We start from the raw sequence: 22246 nt of genomic DNA, 5'->3' as shown, positions 1-22246 counted from the left end.
GGGGTGGGGGGCAGGTGGTGGGAGTGTGGGGTTGCAAGTAAGTGCTGGAACGGTAGGGGAAGTGGACTGATATCCTCCTACGGGAGCTCGGAAGACTGCACCGGAAGTTTCAGCGAGAGAGGGAGGGGGCGGGGGGCAGTCTAGGTTACCTTATATTTATCTAGATATGACCTGTCATAGAATTGTAGCCTAAAAACAAACATCTAATATTAGAATTCAATGTTTTAACATTGTTTTCGATAGAACATTTAAGAAGTTAATCAAGTTAATCAAATTAATGATTATTGATTAATGATTAACAAATTAATCATGATTATGATTACTTTTTTAATCATGATTATTTTAATCAGGATTAATTTAATCATGATTAAAATTAATCAAATTAATTAATTGATTAAAAAATTAATTGATTAGTGCCAACACTGGTCTGATATGCTGTCGACTGTACTAACAAACAGTTGAAAATCAATGTCGTTAGATAAATGTTGATTGTTACTCAAACTTGAATAGTTGTAATTATATTGTAAGCAAACTTTCCACCACAATTTAATGTTGTCAGCTTTAATGTAGGTTAAAATTACTTTCGAATTATATTTTTGTACTTAGTATTAGTTTCTACGGCATAAAACATGCATCATGATAATAAATTATGTGAATGAAGTTGTATGTATTGTAAAATGTCTTACCAATTTAGATTAAAAGATTTCTCTAAACTCAAAACTTGATGTTACATACTATGAAATATTTTTAATTCTAAAATATTGCTAACTTCCTTCAAATAAAGAAAGGTGCTCTATTTTCTTTTTAATATAGATATACATTGTTTGTCCCTTTTATTTAGGTTTTGATTAAATTTCATTTCACACATCATATGCAACTAACTTCATCACAATTTGTTTAGTCCAAATATCATTTTCAATTCTTTGTAAATACCTTTGACAGTAGATTTACTTTTTTTAAGTATGGTATTGTTAAATTTTAATTTCCTTTAGAGTTATGTAATCAAGTTTATTTATTTTTTACTTTTTAGGATTTGTAGTACGTTAACCAATTACTTTACTTATTTTTGTACTTTGTTTATTTGAAATTATTAGCTGAGAGTATTATAGATACCTGTAAGTCATAATAAGATGCATGAGGATGTTTCCCCAAGTAAGCTAAACTTTTGTATGAATCCTGTTTTTACTAAAAGGATACTTGAATGAGATCAAAATAAAAATCATTTTTTAAAACGGTATCTTTTTTTTACATACCCCTCTTCGTTGTTAATGGTGACTGATAATTATAACATTGTTCTGGGGGCCTAACAAGACTTCTTTTTCGCTGAATAGGAGTGAAGCGACGAGCTCATACGCTTGACGTCATCGTCAAGGTGGTCAACGTAAGCTTCAAAGTTGAAGAGAAACCACAAACGCGCGGATACAAAACACAAACAAGTTAATCAGTAAATGACGAATTTAATTCCTATCTTCCCTAAACATTTCGAAAAATCTTAAAATATTTCCGGGAAAGTCGTGAACGTGAAATACGTGAAAGAAAGATTTACCTATTATTTTCAGGTGTTTTTGTTTTTTTATTCAATACTAGCTTTCCGCCCGGAGTGATTTCGGAAATTATTCGAATTTTTCTCGCTGTAAAAACCATAAAAAACCATCCTTGGACTTCAACGAACATAAAAAAAAGAATTGGTAAAATTGGTCCAGGCGTTGTTGAGTTATGCGCTTACCAACTCATTTTGCGTTTCATTTTTATTGAATAGATTTATTAAAACGCGAGACCAAAAAAGTTCGTTGCAGGATGCACCATTCTCTTCAGCCCATTGCAAACCCAGCTCAAATGCGTTAATCGCATCTTTTACACTCTTTATCTTTTTAATCTCACTAAAACACAATTGTTATATTAATTGATATTGTGTTGTGTACTATCCTTAAATAAATAAATCTCGTGTTGTCACTCGCGGAGTAAGTGCCACTTCGTCGTCATCGTCTTCTTTTTTCGCTGCACGTCAGGAGGCTGCTATCTCCTCAGTCAAATGCAAACTGAATCAACTTTGCTGAAAACTGTACTGTAAATAAATAGTAGGGTTACTTTTTGTTGCAAAATAGCACCTGTTACAACCACATAAGATAGCACATTATTTACGTTGATGTGTTGTCGTCTGTACCCTACCTACAGTGATCAGTGTGTCAGATTAAAAGGCGACGGATTAGCTAGGGGCCCGATCACCGGGGCTCTATTCCATTGTAATTTTGTCTTAACCAACTCTTTTGCAAGTTTTGTGAGAAAATGGGTGCCGTATTGGCGCCAGAGTGCACCTCCGGGACACATGCATGAAAGTTACGCACTTAAAAGTTTTCCTCAAGTTTTGCGAAGTACACGACACCCCCGAGTGTTGTAAGTGGTGCTTTGTTCGGGAGTGAGTCCCTTCCTTCGCCGCACGTGTGGGGCCGCCCACGAGGCTCGCGCATGCGCGCCGTCCCGCGCACTCGTCCGCGCACGCCGCCATACCGACCCTCGCGTATTTCACCAAGACTCGCGCTTAAAACGCGATGAATCTTCGACTCACCGCGAGAAATCAGGTAACGATTCCCTTCCAAGTCCTCTCTCGCGCCGTCACTCGGCCACCGGGCCAGGCGCGCGCCTCCGCCTCCGATGGTGTGGGAGAGCGGGCCGCTAAAAATAAAGCGTTAGAAAAGCGCGTTGGGGTGAGGCAGAATGGCGGGGGTTGAGTTAGCGCCCTGCAGGGGCCGCACCCTTGACTCGGTCTGTTGTGGTTCGCGCGCCGCATACACCACCTGTCCGGTAATCCGGTGCATGGCTGCGTTTCCGCGCTACCCCCAGCCCCTTAGCTCTTCAAACCTGTTTCGAGCAGCCATGTGTAACGATCGCACGCCGAAGTGCACGCGGATTCGGTCAATGTTTAATTGGCCTTCGATTTTTCAAATTTTGATGACTTCTATTAAATTATTTAAACTTAAATTAATATTTAAGGCTAATTTAACAATGGTTACTTAATCCGGATTAGAAGTGAAGAAATGTTTTGTTGATGTTGGAAAAGTTTTGCGGCGAAATGTCACCCACACCATCGGTTTTAGTGACTCAAGACGCAACTCCCTCCTCCTTCCACCGCCTTCAGCGAAGCATGGGGCCCATCCCATACCCTTACGCACACATCGACGCTGAATGTTTGGTTGCAGAATTAGATCAAGATGAATTTCGCTCCGTTCACGGGTCACATTCCGACGGCGGCGGCGATCCCGAGTATCCACCAGTTCGCCGCGAAGTTCGGTTATGAGGGGGGCGGGAACAACTCGGGGGTGGTCCAGGAGACCAGGTACCAGGGGGGCGGAGGGGTCCAGTTTGCGGTGGCGCCGGGGGGCACCGTGGTGGACGGGGTCAAGTTCAGGCAGGCCGAGAGCGTGGTCGTGGTGAGCAGCGCGCAACCAACAGCTGTGCTGACCGCCATGCCGACTATACATACAGGTAAATAAATAGTATATGCAAACACGGTGACAACTGAAATGTTTGGTTACTGCTTTCACAACAAAAGTGACCACCGAACTAAGTATTATTTGTTTAATTTACACAACATTTTGTTCCTCATAACCAAAGTGTTCGGTGGTCACTTTTGTTGTGTAAGTGTTCGGTGGTTACATTTTTTTCACAAATATTTATCACATTTTTAATTACAACAATTGAACTTTTTCAAAAACTTTCATGTAGTAGTTTTTTTAAATATTTTCACATGCTTGCTGTAGATGTTTCCAAAATATTACTTTAATTACTTCCGGGTCTAAATAATTCGAAATAATGAAATTAGTTTAAAAACATCTTGACGTTACACGTTTCCTCAAGTGCTCCGATATTTAAACAGTGAACACCGGCGTGAAATACCAGACGATCTCGGCGTCGTCGTCGGTCAACCTGGGCAACATCACGTACGGCGGGCAGACCAGCTACGTGCAAGCCGAGGTTCAGCAACTGAAGGCCGAGCAGCGGGATAAGCGAGAGTACCGCGAGGACATCACGCATGACATTATGGCCACCATGATGCAGCAGCAGGGAGACACTTTTGGTAAGTAACGTTCCTATTGGTACGAGTATACGTTAATCTATGTAAACTATAAGTCAGCTATTTAGAGGTAAAGGTGCGGTAACCGAAGAAAACACAGCGCTTCGGCTTCGGATCTGACGCTTGACTTCATAAATAACCGCCTTGATATGAGGCAGCAGCAAGCGACACGTGGTAAATACTGTTCCGACATTTTTAGACTTATTATCTGGGTCAGTTAGTAACTTACGGCGGGCAGACCTACGTGCAAGCTGAAGTGCAGCAGCTGAAGGCCGAGCAGCGTGATAAGCGCGAGTACCGCGAGGACATTACGCATGACATCATGGCCACCATGATGCAGCAGCAGGGAGACACTTTTGGTAAGTAACAGTTCCTGTCTCTAACTCAGTATCTAGTTTATTATTTGCGATGTCAGGGGTAACTAAAGCGTGCTGACTATAGCTATGTGTGAAACAATGTGGCGGCGGTGACAAGCAGGACCCTAGCGTTGCGAGGGCCTGACGTATGACAGCAACGCAATGAGTCAACAACATCGTTAACAATGTATTGTACTTATGTAAAGTTTTTTTTTATCCACAACGAGGAAGCTCTTGGCCTGTATCTCACCTGATGGTAAGTGATGATCAGGCCGAAGGTGGAAGCGAGCTTCACCCGGAATCCTCAACCATGGAGGAACTGGCTATCTTACCTCTAACTGCCGGAACACAACAATGCTGTTAACATTGTTGTTATGGCGACAGACTTAAGTAAGATGGTGGTAGCTAGCCAGGCGGACTTAGAACAAGCCCTACCACCAACCAAACCGAACAGAAAAATCTGCTTCCAGTGGGAATCGAACCCGGGACCTCTGCGTCTGAATCAGGTGCTCTTACCACTAGACCACAGAGGCGGTATTAGTTGCAACTCAAAGAAAAGTATGATTCAACTGTCTGATGCTTGTTAGTCCTCTTGCATTGCCAAACTATAGACATCCTATTGAAACACGAACGTCTGTGCACAGTGACGCAAGCGCCGCTGCAGCAAGGGCAGCAGCTGCTGGTGGTGCTACACGAGCCGAAGGAGGCGGCGGCTCTCGCGCGCGCCATCAAGCAGGAGACCCGCGCTGACCGCTCCGCCGCCGCCGCGCCCGCTGAGTTTATTAGTAAGTGCCCTTATTTTATTGTTTTTTCGCTTGAGTTAGAATCTGGTATTTGACAAGAAAGATGCTTAAGGGCTTTACCACACATGACGGAAATACCGTCGCTGCTGATCTTCCTTGAATAAAAGTTATTGATTAAAAATGGCTTATGAGCACATTTTGCACGTGGATGATACGGACACTTTTCTTTACGTATAAGTGTGCAAGCGCGGCAAACGCCTGACATGGCACTCGGATTAGCTGTATATTTAGTGAATTTGCGATGATGTACACAGATAGATCACAATCAGCTTTTTTTACCCATTTGTATTCCCTTGATCAGGGACTTAAGTGAGTGTCTATAGTCAGCAAGATCTACGGCCTACGCGATCGTTAGTAAGCACTACCTTCTCGATATTTCTGATTAAATGCTTACAAGAAAACAACAACTCATCAATCGCGGTCTCGTGAACTAACAAGCGGTCGTGCTGGCGGGTTTTACCATATCGCGATAGGAGCCTTAACCGTTTTATTCCAGACTAACCTATTGACAACCCCAATAACTTATAGGTAAGGTACCTACTCTGAGTTTCGTACATTTCCGTATTTATCGTATCAATATTTTGTAAGATTCTTTTTCTCCCAAGGCATTGGCGACGTCTCCGACAGTTCAACATGGCAGACCCTAGGCGGGGGCGTGGCGGACTACCTTTCCGCCTTACCTCTGCCGCTACACCACCTGCTCAAATACTCCACGCCGGCCAACGAGTGCAAGCGGGAAGAGCAACCCACCATCGTCACAGTCACTAACGCGCTGCCTTCCATATCTACTATTGCTACGGTAAGTGCTTTAGAAAGAAAGAAACATTTATTACGATGAACATCACTTAGTTAAGGACAAATAAGGTATACGGAAAAAACGACAGAAATAGCACAAGGAAATAAAAAGTGAACTGAGCAGTGCTACCCTTTCGCAACAGCGATGCCCATCGCAATGGGACTTCACTCAGCATATGCCGTGGCCCACGGTGAGGAAGGCCACGACGCTGGTTTTTAGTGTGTCCCATGCCGAGTCCAAGTTCTTTAACTGGTCTGGGTTTAGCGTGTGCTTTAATAACGATATTTCTAAGTAAAGGCTTCCACAGACCAAACGTGGGTCAGAAGCAGTGCGGGTCAGTTGCAGCGCGGCAGTAGGCACACTGAAGGCAGCAGTTGCAACGCGGGTGGTTGTCAAAAAACCCCGCGTTTGGTCTGTGGAAGCATCATCAGATTTCTAGAGTTACTTCTTTAACGCAAGTTCCATGCAACTATGCCTCAAGTTACCTCAAGTTTTTATGGCCGCGTTCTAAGTAAGGTCTATATCCAGCTGTAGACTACATGACGACCATGAAAAAATGCTGTAGTTACATAAAAATTGTAATAAATAAGTTTTTAAGTGGCAGTGGACAGGACACATAGCTCGTAGAGCTGATGGCCGTTGGTACAGAAAAGTTCGCAAGACGTGGGAAATACATTGTAGCGTCGTGGACGCGGTAACCCGCACATACCTGGATGCGGCAGCGTAGGACCAGTCGTAGTGGAAATCCTTGAGGGAGACCTTTGTCTAGCAGTGGACGTCATTTGGCTGAAACGAACGAAGTTTTTTGACAGTATAAACTCAGTGCTATGACAAAACGCCAATGCTTTGTAAACAATGAAATTACCTAGTAATTACGTAACTTATTATAATGTCTACATACGCTATTAACGAACTAACATTAAAACTTTTTTGGCTTATGTCTTATCAAAACTTTTCATGTAGGTACCTATATGAATTATAAAAGTTGTATGTTTCCTTCATTAAATAAATATACGACCAAAGGGTTTCTTGTCCGCAGTACGCCAAGCTGCCGTCGGCCGCCGCCGACAAGCGGCAGGAGCATCACAACGTGGTCACCGTCACCAACGCGCTGCCTCCCATATCCACCATCGCCACGGTAAGGCTCTTTGCTACTTTAATTTTACGCTATATTCGACCATCTTGATAGAGACAAAAATAACTTCAGTTTAACTTTCATAAGATAAGAAAAAAAAACTGTACATTATACTTGATAGAGACAAAAATAACTTCAGTTTAACTTTTATAAGAAAAGAAATAAAAAAACTGTATATTATAAAAACCTTGTCAATTTAGCTATTTAATTAAAAATCCTTTTTACATAAATAAATCTATACTAATATTATAAATGCGAAAGTAACTCTGTCTGTCTGTCCGTCTCGCTCTCAAGCCTAAACCACTGAACCGATTTGATGAAATTTGGCATAGAGATAGTTTAAGTCCCGGGAAAGGACATAGGATAGTTTTTATCCCGGTTTTTGAAACAGGGACGCGCGCGATAAAGTTTTTCTGTGACAGACAAAATTCCACGCGGGCGAAGCCACAGGCGGAAAGCTAGTCTTCTATAAATACGGCTCTGATCGATCCTGCCCACTGCATAGTATAGGTATTAATTAATTGATTCTGAGGTTCTAGAATCTAGTGATAGGTATAGACGTGACAACATGTTTCAAGAAACAGAATAGACATTACAGCTCTTCGACTAACTATTGTGTAAGCCTCAGATCATAGAAGGGAAGTGTAAGCAGTGCCTACCACTACCTACTTGGTGTTTTGTTATTAATTCATACCATTTTTCTGACAAACAAAAGCTATGCTCCACAAACTAATTTAAACCCATCGCTCCATTCTCGTTTCTAGGTGAGCTATCATTCCACCTGCTCTGTCCCCAGCAACTGCCCTCGCATTCTGTAAGCAGCGTCGTGGTACAGACAGCTCCAGTAGTGACCCAGGTGCTCGCCGCCCCGGCTTCCCCCACACCAGCCAAGAAGAAGAAAAAGAAGAAATCAACTAAGGAGAAGCAGCCCAGGCCGAAGCCAGGGGAGATCAGGATCACTACTGCTTTGGGTGAGCTTCGAGTATATTGGGGTGGGGGATTTCAGTTTCATCACACACATCACGTGAGCTAAACATTTGTTAAATACGCCAAGATAACATCGTTCGTTCGTTCGTTTCAGCCGAAAGACGTCCACTGCTGGACAAAGGCCTCCCCCAAGGATTTCCACAAAGACCGGTCCTGCGCCGCTTGCATCCAGGTACTTCCCGCGACCTTTACCAGATCGTCGGTCCACCTAGTGGGAGGCCTGCCCACGCTACGTCTTCCAGCTCGTGGTCGCCACTCAAGAACTTTCCTGCCCCAGCGGCCATCAGCTCTTCGAGCTATGTGCCCCGCCCACTGCCACTTGATTTTAGCGATTCTGCGGGCTATGTCAGTCACTCTGGTTCTCCTACGGATCTCCTCATTTCTGATTCGATCACGCAGGGAAACTCCGAGCATAGCACGCTCCATCGCTCTTTGGGTGACCTTGAGCCTTCTTATGAGGCCCATAGTAAGCGACCACGTCTCAGAGCCATACACCATCACTGGCAACACACACTGGTCAAATACTTTTGTCTTGAGACACTGCGGTATTTCGGACGTGAGAATTTCGCGAAGCTTCCCGAACGCTGCCCAGCCGAGTTGGATTCGACGATTAACCTCTTTCTCGAAGTTGGACCTACCTAACTGGACTGTTTGTCCCAGGTATACATAATTGTCAACAAGTTCGAGTGTAGTGTCTCCAACCTTCAGAGGAGTGGGTACAACACGGGCATTTGACATAATTTTTGTCTTGTCCATGTTCATTTTAAGACCCACTTGTTGAGAGGCTCTACTGAGGCCATCGAGCATTGTGTTTAGGTCCTCCACGGTCTCAGCCATGACTACGATATCGTCCGCGAAACGAAGGTGTGTGATATACTCGCCGTTGATATTTATGCCGAATCCGCTCCAGTCCAGAAGCTTGAAAACATCTTCCAGGGCGGTGGTGAACAGTTTCGGAGATATGACATCTCCCTGTCTCACCCCTCGCTGCAACTGGATAGGTTTCGAGTTCTGATCCTGGAGGCGGACCGACATTGTGGCGTTTTCGTACAAGCCCTTCAGCGCTTCGATGTATCTATAGTCAATTTGGCACCGTTGGAGAGACTGTAGCACTGCCCAGGTCTCGATCGAGTCGAAGGCTTTTTCATAGTCCACAAACGCCAGACAAAGTGGCTGATTATACTCCTCGGTCTTCTGTATAATCTGCCGTAGCGTATGTATGTGGTCTATGGTACTAAAGCCTTTTCGGAAACCGGCTTGTTCGGGAGGCTGGAAGTCGTCGAGCCTGCGTGCGAGACGATTCGTGATGACTCTCGAAAACAGCTTGTAGACATGGCTCAGAAGTGAGATGGGTCTATAATTTTTCAACAAGGTTTTGTCGCCTTTTTTGAAAAAAAAGTATCACCACACTTCTGTGCCATGCCGTAGGCGTTTTTCCCTCAAGTATGACGGAATCGAACAGCCTCTGAAGAGCCTTTAGTACCGGCGTTCCGCCTGCTTTCAGAAGCTCAGCCGTGATTCCATCATCACCCGGTGCCTTGTTGTTTTTCAGCTGTTTGAGAGCCATTCTAATCTCGTACAGGCTGACGTCCGGGATATCTTCGGTGTAGTGTCGGGTCAGTCTAGCTCTTGGGTCTTCGGCTAGATTTGTGACAGGTGTACGTACACTCGTGTATAATTGTCCGTAGAACTTCTCAACCTCTTCCAATAACTCAGGCCCCGACGAGATGTCTCTGCCATCCTCGGTCTTCAGCTTGGTCAGTTGACTTTGGCCAACAGACAGATCCCTAGCGAACACTTTAGAGCCTTTGTTACGCTCAATCGCCTCTTTAATACGATCTGTATTAAATTGGCGTAGATCGCGAGTCAAAGACTTGGAGATCTGTCTGTTAAGACGCCGATACTGAGCAGCATCTTCAGAGGACTGCAGAACCAAGTTTCGTCTCTCTTCCATAAGTTTATTGGTGAGGTCAGAGATCTTTTTGGTTCCTTTTGGACGACGGGTTTTAAAGAACTTAGACCCAGTCGTTTGGACAATTTCCACGAACCTGTCATTGTATTCGTCCACATTTTCGCAGTCTCCTAGGCATTCGAAACGATTTTGCAACTCGAGCTGAAAGCTTTCGGGGTTTTGGAGTTGGATGGGCGCTGGGCGGAGCGTAGACTTCATCAGTCGACGCCTCTCGAGCTTGGGTCTGATATTCAATGTGCCTCTTACCATTCGGTGATCGCTTCCTGTTTTGACCGAGTTGATCACAGAGACATCATTGAATATATGCTTCTTCGTCGACAAGATGAAGTCGATCTCATTTTTTATAGCGCCATTGGGATGCAGCCATGTCCACTTTCGCTGTTTTGGCTTCCTGAAGAAGGAGTTCATCATAAAGAGGCCCTCCCTCTCCATAAAGCCAGCCAGCAGTTGGCCACGTGCGTTCCTCTCTCCATACCCAAATTGCCCCACTTTCAGCTCATTATCGCTTCGTCTACCCAGCTTCGCGTTGAAGTCCCCCATCACAACGGTAAAATGGGACCGGGAGCTATGTATGGCTCTGGAAATATCCTCATACATAGTCTCCACTTCGTCGTCGGGGTGTTCCGTGGTCGGTGCGTATACCTGTATGACCTTCAGCGAATACCGTTTGGTGATTCTGAGTATAAGGTACGCTACCCTCGCCGAAACACTCTCGATCTGGACCACGTTGTTGACAAGGGACTTGTGGACGATAAACCCGACACCACCCTGGGACTGCTGGTCGCCCTCCCGGAAATAGAGCAGGTTTCCGGATTTCAGGATTATGGTGTCCTCCCCCTCTCTTCGGACTTCGCATAATCCTACGATATCCCACCGCAACCTGCTCAGTTCTTCCTCGAGTTCGGCGAGCCTCACGTCAGTCCGCAGCGTGCGAGTGTTAAATGTTGCCAGGGCCAGAGGTCGTCGGGGTTGGTAGCCTGTCGGTACCCGGTGATTCTTAGCACCCCTCGCCCCACCGTTACCGTGACCGCTACCGTGGCCCGGGATAGTGGGGCCGCCGGGGACTAGGGGCCGTGTTTTTTTGTTCCTCTCCATGGGGGGGATTTGCCTTAATCGCCACGCTTGGCAGGCGGGTTGGCGATCGCAGTTTTTTATAAGGTTTCGCACGCAGACGCTGCTGCCCGTCCGGTGCTGCAGGGATTTTGTCGCCTCTTACGACACGCCTCCTGTTGGCGGTGGGGAAGAGTATTCTTTATGGCCGTCCCCACACGGCACGGCAAGATAACATAGATTTAGGTAAATCCTATTAAATACAGTGTGTTAGGTAAATGGGTATATGAGCCGACACTAGCCCATGTTAACATAGGCATATAAATGGTATGGTGAAGCCAGAAATTTGATATCATCATTTTATTTTATTTTTAATTTTCATACAAAATATATTTTATAAAATCCGATTTGTATGAACATTAAAATGAAGATATCAATTTTCTGACTTCACCATACCATTTATATGTCGGCTCATAAACCCATTTACCTAACACCCTGAATAACTGCGAGTTGCGACCATTTGAGCTAATAACAATAGCCAATGACCAACGTGCAAAAGGTTACCAGAGATATTGTGATAGGGACAATACCAAAATGGTACCTTCAAACCCCTATCTCGCCGCCGGCTCAAGGGCTAAGGGCGGGGACTTTTGCTATGTTCACCTCGTAACTAGTCTAAATAAAGTCCCGAAGTCGAAGAAATTGTGTTCCAAGGATTTCCATCTACACCGTTGTTAAAGCATTCATTGACTGGACTAATAATACGGTGCACTCGTTATGTGACCTCACTCTAAGCTAAATATGCAAAAAGATAAATGGTTTGTAGGCAGCTTTTTCATTTCCAGTCCGATTTCGATAGTTAGTGCGTTTTATGAAATAGTCAAAACACCTTTTTTTACAAACCTCCTTTGATTTTTTTCTCAGAAAAGGATTTTCGCAATTACAAATAACTCTATCATAAATACACACCGCATAATAGTAGTATAAATGGATGTCGAGTGAGTTTGAAAGTCAATAAACAGTTGTATAGTTTCGCTTGCAGATGGAAGCACCCTGTACTGCTGCCCCGAGTGCCAGATGGCGTATCCCGAGCGAGAATTGCTTGAGCAGCATTTACTTGGACACACTATGGAGAGGAGGTGGGATATTTCAGATGTACCATTTGCGAATATTTCACTAAGTTGCAAGCCTTATGTGAGTGTAAACGTCATATAGTTGTAGTTCGTCATCTATCTAGATGTAGTGCCGCCACTCCTAAAAATTAAGTAACCAACTACTTACATAAGTGTTTTGAAAAGCTAGCGATGTGTGGTTAGGCTTTTACATTGTGTTTTAGTTGTTTCTTTATTAAATAAACGTCGCTCCATGTCAAGTCCACGTTCACTGTTTGATCATATATGTATTTAGAATACGATGATGAACAACGCTCTGAATTCGATTTAATTTCAGTCGTAAACTATCTTCCCTCTTTTTGCTCTAAATATTGAATGTTAAATTAATGTTAAAAATTGAATCGAGTTCGAGCTTCCTTTTGCAAATGCACCAGTTTAAATTCAGAATATGCTTGAGTTGGAATCGATTTTTAGACGTTACTAGCGGCCGCCCGCGACTTCGTACGCGTGGATCCCGTTTTATCCCCTTTAAATTTTTCCTGAATTTTCTTTGCTATAAACCTCACGGAGTCCGAGACCTTTCCAACGAATGCAAAACCGTGGAAATCGGTTCGTGCGTTCTGGAGTTATAGCGTCAGGAAGGAAAACTCGACTTACTTTTAACCGACTTCAAAAAAGGAGGAGGTTATATGTTCGACTGTATGTATTTTTTTTTTCTATGTATGTTAAACCGATTACTCCGTCAATTGTGGACCGATTTTCAAAATTCTTTTTTTGTTCGATAGGGTACACTTCTGAGGTGGTCCCATTGTCACCAAGTCAGGATCTGATGATGGGATCCTAGGGAAATCGAGGGCAACCCTCAAATTTTATAGGCACGTATATCGTTTTTCAAACTTTTTCTTAAGTTATTCAAGTATTTGCTCCTGGAAATCATCATCTCATATTGATGAGCTGATGATAGAAGGTAAAACTCCTTAATGCTTAGGAGTTGGAGGATAATTCTTTTAATTTTATAGATAAGTATAGTTTCTAAAGTTATTTAAGTGTTTACATCAGATATTCATCATCTCATCATGATGAATTGGTCATGGTAGGTACAACTCCTTAATGCTTAGGAGTTGGAGGATAATTCTTTAAATATTATAAGTACAAATAGACCAACAGTTGTATTCTTTCATGTTTTTAAGGTGGGCTGACGGTTTAGGGTCTTTTAGGTTTCCTATATGGTAACCTGTATTTTGTATGGAATATTATTTACACTAGACATGAAGAATATGGTGTCAATGTACTGCCTACCTTCAGTGGTAACATCAAGGTAATAATTAGTTAACTAAAAAGCAAGAAATAAGTAAAATTTTATAAAAAAAAATAAAACCGACTCCAAAAAACCTACACTAAAAAGTAGAAAAATAATTACTAATTTCCTACTTATTTATTAGGACGAATTAATATTTATGTAGGTATACCATGATTGATACTTTTGGAGTCGGTACAGGCAAACTTTACATGTTTCATAATCTTGGCACCGACTCCAGAAGTATCAATCATGGTATACCTACATAAATATTAATTCGTCCTAATAAATAAGTAGGAAATTAGTAATTATTTTTCTACTTTTTAGTGTAGGTTTTTTGGAGTCGGTTTTTTTTTTTTTTATATAGTAGATTTCATAAATACATTACAAAATCAGAGGCTTTACAAACTTAGATTTCAATTAATTATAGAATAAATTAATGGAAGAGCGTTTGCTTCCTGATACAGGCTCATTGGCTTAAAAGGGAGCTACGGTCACTAACATTGTTATGTACCCATGGTTATGAAATAAATTATTTATTTATTTATATTTATTTATTTAATTGCGTTTCAACGCTAGGTTCATCTGTGACATCTGCAACGCGGCACTGAAGCGCAAGGACCACCTGACGCGGCACAAGCAGTCGCACAACCCGGAGCGGCCGCACGTGTGCTCCGTCTGCCTCAAGGCCTTCAAGCGCAAGGAGCAGCTCACGCTGCACTTCGTCATCCACTCGGGCGAGAAGAGGCATGTCTGCAACGAGTGCGGGAAAGGTATGTATCCTTAACTAAGCCGCTTCAATAAAAACTGGTTCACTGTTAGACAAAGGACTGTGGGAGTGTGATCTTTGGAAACATGAACGTGATATAATGCTTAATTCGCGACAAGGAAAAATTTCCGTGCTTTTAAGCGATTTTGTGAAAAATATTATTGGCAGGTACTTGCTAATTGCTCATAAGATAGGATAGGATAGATTATTGTCCGTGGTGCATAATCTTTTCTTAAAGGTTTGAAACCTTTGTCACCTGTCATCCGCTTTGCAATGGAGGGAAGTCGAACCTTAATTTCGAACTCCTCCTATGTTCTTCTGATTAATTTCGTTGCGGGTCCAATGACAGTTTAACTTTCCCCCGCGACAAACTTGACCTTCATGTTTGACGTCATGGGTTTTTGTGGCGGTCAAGCTGTAGATCCTGGCTACACAGGAGTTGCAGTGGTGGGAACGAGAGGTGGGAATAGACAAAGGACTCCCCCATCTCAAGGATTTCAACAAACTACCGGTGTACTTGCCTGAGTCCAAGCGTTCGCGTCCTCCAGATTGTCGATCATTCGAGTGGGAAGCTTGCCTTGCATGCCTAACACACTACGGTTTTCAGTCTGCAGTTGCCATTCGAGAACTTTTCACGCCTTCTATGAACTACTAGTGCCCCTAGTAATGCCCACTGTCACCTAAGTAAACACTGATGCGAAATAATAATAATAATAATAAATACTCTTTATTGCACACCACATAAAAAGAACAGAAAGAAAAGGAACATATAAGGTACAATTAGGCGGTCTTATCGCTATGAAGCGATCTCTTCCAGACAACCTATAGAGAGCCTAGGACAGTTACTTAAAACAAATGAAGGGGAAGGCGGTGTCGACACTAATGAAATAAATAATAACAAAAGCGTAAAATTTAACCCAAAATAATACATACAAATAATACATAAAATATATTAATATATACATACTTATATAACATATAATATATGTATACATACACATAACAATTCTTGATACGAACCAAAGATAGAACTACTTAGATAGCCAACAGAAAATAGATAGGAATTTTAAGAAGCTAAAAGGAATAATAGTACAAGTTTTACAAAACAATAAAACTTGTATTATTGAGCAGAGACGATGCACAGCATCTGGTGAGAGATGCGTCTACTTCCGGTGTAGTTTTTTACCGTTTTATACCTTAAATGACGTCATTTCCGCAATTATTTAATAGGAATTGATTTGACTTACTTCCGTTTGCCGCCATTTTAGTCACCTGGGGGCGAGCTTTCTCGGAGTTCTTCATAGAGAGCTCACCAGGAGGCCTTCTTGGGATGCTGTGCATCGTCTCTGCTCAATAATACAAGTTTTATTGTTTTGTAAAACTTGTACTATTATTCGGCATGTGACGATGCACAGCATCTGGTGAGAGACTTGTTTATTAGCTCCTGGTGACTACTTACCAATGGCGCTATGTGATGAAAGTTTTCGAGTTTCTGTAACAGAACTAGATTAGAACATGATTAATTTCAGGGTATTAACATGTTTTGTTCTAAATGCCCAGTGAGAGCAGCACTTATATCACAAAGTAGGAGGGTTTGTACTTTTGTATGTTTGAAATGAATAAACTGGAAAGCTACTGAACTGAATTCAGAAATTCTTTCCTCATTAGAATGCAGATTGAGTGTGTATTGATATAATTTGCTCGCATGGCAGTGAGATTCATGCGAGTCATCAACATAAGTTTATATTACAGGCGTACGATGTGATTGAGGAGTATCCAACATGCTTTAGATCTGTTGATTGAAAGTTATTAATTAAATAATATGTTATTTGGCGTATCGGTCGTAGATCAGTTAATAAAAGTGTCTGCCTTATAATATTGCTATTATTGTTCTGCCTACGCCAATATCTCATCAAATATTTTCATCTATGGCTAAATATCAACCCAAATTAAAGATGCCACAACGAAGTCAACAATGCCAAGAGAGGTTTTAAATCCAACAACCTTTATACTGTTTTTATCCATGTAGATTCCTAGTATCAATAGAAAAATAAATAAATAATGTGTTATTATATTCCACTGTTCGCCTCTGCTCGCCTGATTCTAGTAACTTACACAACCGTAACAAGGGCATACCTATGTTGTTTTTTGGGATTTGCTGTCATTTTTTCCAGTTGTTTGTATGATGCCGTAACGGTGCCGAACTTACTCGTAGGTCAAGGTTTATTAACTTAATCTTGAAATTATTCAGGTGAGACTATGTTTTATCATGTCAGCAGCTGATGTAGATGGTAGGAGATAAATATACATAAGCTAGTCTGCGAGAAGCCTCGTAAAGGTCACATTTTAGATACCTACTGTTGGGTTTAAGGCCTTTATCGGGAAGTGAAATTGGTTAAGCTTTTATGCTTAGTAAGAAAATTAAAGTTATCTTTAATATAGTTTTAGATTAGTATTACCAGCCCCCCTAGACAAGTAGCACTTTTTGATCGAATCGAAAATTGGATACGTTATAACTTCATATAGAAAAAAGAAGGCTTATCGACCATCCTTCGACTGGTTTGCAATTTTAAAGTGAATGTTGTCTAGACCCACAGGGCATAAAGGTAGTAGAAGAGTAGATAAACGATTTAGTCTAGCAAATAAATCTTGCTGTCGAGCTTCAAGAGGTAAGTATAATATATGTAGCTACGACTGTTTTCCTTAGGCCATTAGTTTAACAACCAAGGCCAGGTTATTTTATAAGTTTTTAAAGTGGATTTTTGCCAGGTATGTTTTAGGAACGATACCTTATTACCCCCAACTCAACAGACTAAAAAATTACATGTTACCTGATCCAGACGTGGAGGTCACCATGTGGTAAGAACATGGTGGAGATTCTGTATTTTGAGGGTCGGCCTCGAGCCCTGGTAAGAAAAGCCAGAAAGGTCACTTCGAGGTGCTAAGCAGGTACCTTTTGCCGTGGTGAGAAACGGGACAGCAGAGATTTAGCCTAGTTTAACACCATAGCCAACCCTGGCTGAAGTCGTTGCAAAGGCTGCTGGTGAATCTCTGTGGGGTCTCTGGATATCCGGTTTCCCGAACTTTTGGAATATTTACCGTTGGATCTGAACGCAGGAGATGCCACCAAGTAGGTTGTTTTCCCCGTAAATCGACCTAGATCGTCAGATAAATTTGATTGAATCGACCTAGGAGATAATATTTTGCGCTGTCAGAGCTATTTTTACCCGACTGAACCGGAAGGAGGTGAGGTTTTTCAAGTTGAAAAGTTAGAGAGACAGTTCCAATAGAAACTCTGAATGTGCCCCTTCCTCCCTTAGTTTCGAGTATAGGCTATGCTTTGATTGTCCGATAGCAAAATTAGTGAACGCACATGAAATGAATGAAAGAATGAGAAATCCCCCATCGCTGATTATGATTTCTGATATTTTGTAGACATCCAGATGGTTGTTAAGAGATGCTGAGCTGGAGTCTTGTGTATTGGATCGGTTGTGTGGGGTCGAGTTGTGATGAGCCCTCACTGGAGATCAAGCTTACCATTATAGGCACTTGTTGAGTCGTATAGATTTCGTATTTACCGACAAAACCCTTACAGATGACGACTTGTTGAACCCGAGTTCACGTAATTGACAAGGTTTAAAGTGTTCCAGACGATGAAATGTTACACACAAACCTTCCGTTCTAGTAGTTGCTGTCTCGTCTGGTTTGTCAAAGGTGACGAGGTTTAGTAAGTAGTTTGTGATTGTATCAATGTTTTTCGGTATGCAGTAGATAACGAGATATTGATAATTTTAGGGTACCTTGACAAGACATGCGGAGAGGCCGGCGGTGTCTCTGTGATCGGTATCTGCATCCAGATTTAGAATTTAGCATTCAACTACTTCAGATCGGATCAATACTTACATAATTGTATCTACTGATTAGGACATTTAATAGAATAGGTTGTTTGGTCTGTCCTTCTTGCGAAGGGATAGTGTGGGGAGCAGGCTCATGCTGAGCGGTGCCTTATCTGGTAATTTCAGCACGACCTGTTTTAACAGGGTTTCGGTTTATTTGGTCAGCGTTAGACAGTCAAGAGTGTTAAAACGCTGAATAAAGCACGGCGTTGCGTTGAAGGGACAAGCACCGGCTTGGAGGTGAATGGCAGACGCATCCCTGGAACCATTGTCAGGTAACAGGTTGACCTCCGCAGTCTGATGACGCCTGCCACTGCCTAAGATACGCTCAAAGGCAGCCTCCGTAGAATTTACCGAGTGGAAAGTCACTTGACTTTGCTATTCTTATTTGGTCAGCGTTAGACAGTCAAGAGTGATAAAACGCTGAATAAAGCACGGCGTTGAAGGGACAAGCACCGGCTTGGAGGTGAATGGCAGACGCATCCCTGGAACCATTGTCAGGTAACAGGTTGACCTCCGCAGTCTGATGACGCCTGCCACTGCCTAAGATACGCTCAAAGGCAGCCTCCGTAGAATTTGCTGAGTGGAAAGTCACTTGACTTTGCTATTCTTATTTGGTCAGCGTTGGACAGTCAGTGTTAAGACGCTGCATAAAGCACGGTGTTGCAGGGGCAAGCACCGGCTTGGTGATGAATGGCAGACGCATCCCTGGAACCATTGCCAGGTAACAGGTTGACCTCCGCAGAATGATCTTATTACGCTGCCCTGCCCTTCATTTCTAATGAATTTTATAATTATTGATTTATTGGTCGTCAAGGGGACCTGAAGGGACTGATTTGGAATCCTTGGCTTTTTGTTTTATTCGTATTTGACGATTTGTAAGAACTAATTTAATCAGTCTAAGCAAATAAAGATATTATTATGTTTTGATTTTGCATGAAGTGACCGGCTAGAGAACCAAGGTCGGATTATTTTTTAGATATCACCAGTACGAGCACAGGGTGATTTTGCCGAACAAAAATCCAGCACTGGGAGGGTGCTCCTCGCACAATGCTTATTAGGAATTTTAGCCAGGATACGCTCGTGATATGTTCAAATTCAAAAACGTTTATTGCATGTCACATTACAATTTATATGTTGTTGCAAAATAGAGGTTATACATATTAGATGCACTCAGCACATTTTGTCATACTTATTAAGCTTCTTGATTTGCAAAAAACATTAGAATTTAATAATTCAAGCTGTAAGCTGGCTCAGTGTTGGGGGTGGCCGCCCAGTCTACTAATAGTTGTAGTTTAAAGTGCTTTGTTGATGTGGTAAAGCATTTGTAAGTGCTTTATTTTATGAGAATAATGAGCCTTTTTAAAGGGGTATTTATTAAGAAACTCGTACCAGAAAGAGTTATCGTTCGATTGTGGTGATGCTAACAACGTATTTCGATTGGTACCTAATGTTTGCGATTGGGGCTGACGGGGCCGCCGTTAAAATTGTATAAGATGATTGTGGGTACGTTATTCAATCTATTTATACAATATAGAGATTCGCGAGAATGCTCATTTGATCGAAAAGAGTGTTAAAACTATTAGAATAAACACGTACCTCGTTTCATCCGTTATGGATCTCGCCGGGGTCCGAGTTTCTCTGGTATCCGACGCTCTGGGTCCACCTGCTCGTCGTCCGGAAGACACTCGTCCCCTTTGGCGCCAACCACCATCACGTACATGTCGTTCGCGGTCACACACGCGCGGTCAATTGCACTTTTTAATTTTAAACTTAGTATAAGAACGTTGAGAAATAACTTATTTCAGTAAAAATCTGAGCAGAGTTTCTGCTTACGATGTTGCTAGTTTGGAAGTTAAAGACGCTATGAAGAACTCCGAGAAAGCTCGCCCCCAGGTGACTAAAATGGCGGCAAACGGAAGTAAGTCAAATCAATTCCTATTAAATAATTGCGGAAATGACGTCATTTAAGGTATAAAACGGTAAAAAACTACACCGGAAGTAGACGCATCTCTCACCAGATGCTGTGCATCGTCACATGCCGAATAATAATAATAGTTTTTGAAACATAAAATTAATGTTTAAAATGATGCGAGAACCAGTTTTTATAAGCCGTCCGTACTTCTGTGCCAAGATTGTGGCAAAAAACTCATTAGGCGATGATTTGTTTCCAGGTTTCTATCGCAAGGATCATCTACGCAAGCACACTCGCTCGCACATCGCGCGGCGCGTGAAGGCAGAGTTGTCTGCAGGCGCTAATTCAGGTACATAGATTGTTTCATAATAACACCTATGAGCAACTTATAACTAGTAGCTACATGATAAATCCAATTTGACTAAAATAAATAATTTTAAGACCAATGCAGAAAGCTTTTCTCGTGCACGATTCTCGCTCTGTACATAGTTTATACGAAAAGTAATCAACCCATCCTCTGGTTCTTAGATTTGTATTGTATCTATTCTATTCTGAAATTCCAAAGCCATTCACAGAGCAACCAACATCACGCAGCATTGATTTTATGCTTATAGTCTTTATTGGTTGACGTATTGTGTTCCTTCTAGACACCACGACGACCCTGGATGCGTCAGACACCGCGTCGGCGCCGTCCTGACCAGACTCGCCCGACTGCGACCGCCCGGACCTGATGTCGCTCATACAAGCCGCCAAGGACGGCTTCTGATCACCAGAGCATGCCCCAACCGTCTGCAGCTACAAATGACGTTACTCACGCATAAACAGACCCATGGTTCGTGTATGAATATCTTTAACGCTATGACACAATAATGAATGATAGATAGTTTATAGAATCTAATATGAACTTGAAAATAAGTTTGTTTCAAGTGAGAGATGCGCCATTGCTAAACTTTAATATATTTATTAAGCTCTTAACCAAATGTGACAGAACATTAATTCATTGATGTTATTGAGTGATAAAAGCAATTTAAAATCAAAAGATAGGGCTTCTAAAAATTTAAAATGAGGTAGGTAATGTCTCTCTTCCACTATCAGTTTCTTTGTAAATAATTATATTACTATCGAATAAGAAGTAAAACTACAATCTGTAGATACTTCGCTCCGTCTTCGATATTTGTTTTAACTAAATTATTACATAAATTAGGAAATTCTAAAGTGATACTTTAAAACTATTTGATAAAGCAAACATATTGTGATAGCTGTGATTATTCTGTTGATTTTATATTTTTTATTGTTATCGAAAATTTTATGGAATAAATATTTTTTATATTTACTTGTTGGCGACCTCTGAGGGTCTGTTTCGGATCGTTTTTGGATTATTTATAATTGTTAAATTGTTTATGTTTAGAAAGGCGTATATTTTCTTCCAAACTTGAGTTCACAGTGACCATAAAAATGTGTAATTATTATATTGATTATAGTACTACAGATATAACATTGTATAGTTACGTAAATCCTTTAAAAATGTAAAATACGTTATAAAAACTACGAGCAGCTTTAGATGAAAATCATATTTTTATAGAACGGTCAGATCTTTTTAGGTAAGCGTTCCAAAGTGAAAACTTGATATGGAAAGTACAAAAAAATAAATAAATGTACTTAAGAATTTAAAGTGTATGTAGATCTAAGTCGCAGTTTAACATAAAAGCAATATTTCTTCCATATAAATAAATCTACAATTCTTAAAGTAATTGGTAAACACATAAACATAAATTCTCAAATATGACTGTGTACATGAAATAGAATCTTGGTCAAGGATAATGTTAATTTAATAGTAGATTAAAACTTAGGTAACTATTTAACACTTTCAGACAATGATTTACTTCGTAAAATAACAAGTGATATGAAGAAATATAATGTACATATTATATGTATAAGTATCGCCTGTTTTTGGAAATCGCGATTCTAATGACCAAAAAGTGTACGTATAAATAACTTTATAGTTACTTTATCCTATTCAGAAAAAGCGTTTTCAAGCCTTTTCAATGTACTAAGTAAATTTAATTGAACTTTTTTCCGTGAAAAA

At 41.5% G+C, this 22246-nt stretch overlaps 1 protein-coding gene across 1 annotated transcript; it reads left to right on the top strand.

Moving 5' to 3' along the window:
• The first annotated feature begins 5617 nt into the window (after positions 1 to 5617).
• Positions 5618 to 21037, top strand: LOC135074811 (zinc finger protein 581-like). The gene is made up of 8 exons (XM_063969190.1): positions 5618 to 5651; positions 5837 to 6030; positions 7067 to 7165; positions 7959 to 8133; positions 12202 to 12310; positions 14160 to 14353; positions 20420 to 20509; positions 20808 to 21037. The coding sequence occupies exons 1-8, from the start codon at positions 5618 to 5620 to the stop codon at positions 20855 to 20857; spliced, it is 945 nt and encodes a 314-aa protein (XP_063825260.1). The 3' UTR covers positions 20858 to 21037.
• Positions 21038 to 22246: the final 1209 nt, after the last annotated feature.

The sequence above is a fragment of the Ostrinia nubilalis genome, chromosome 9 (assembly GCF_963855985.1).
Source record: "Ostrinia nubilalis chromosome 9, ilOstNubi1.1, whole genome shotgun sequence".
NCBI lineage: Eukaryota > Metazoa > Arthropoda > Insecta > Lepidoptera > Crambidae > Ostrinia > Ostrinia nubilalis.
Note: the sequence above shows the minus strand (reverse complement) of the source record. Positions and strands in the feature narration are given on the sequence as shown.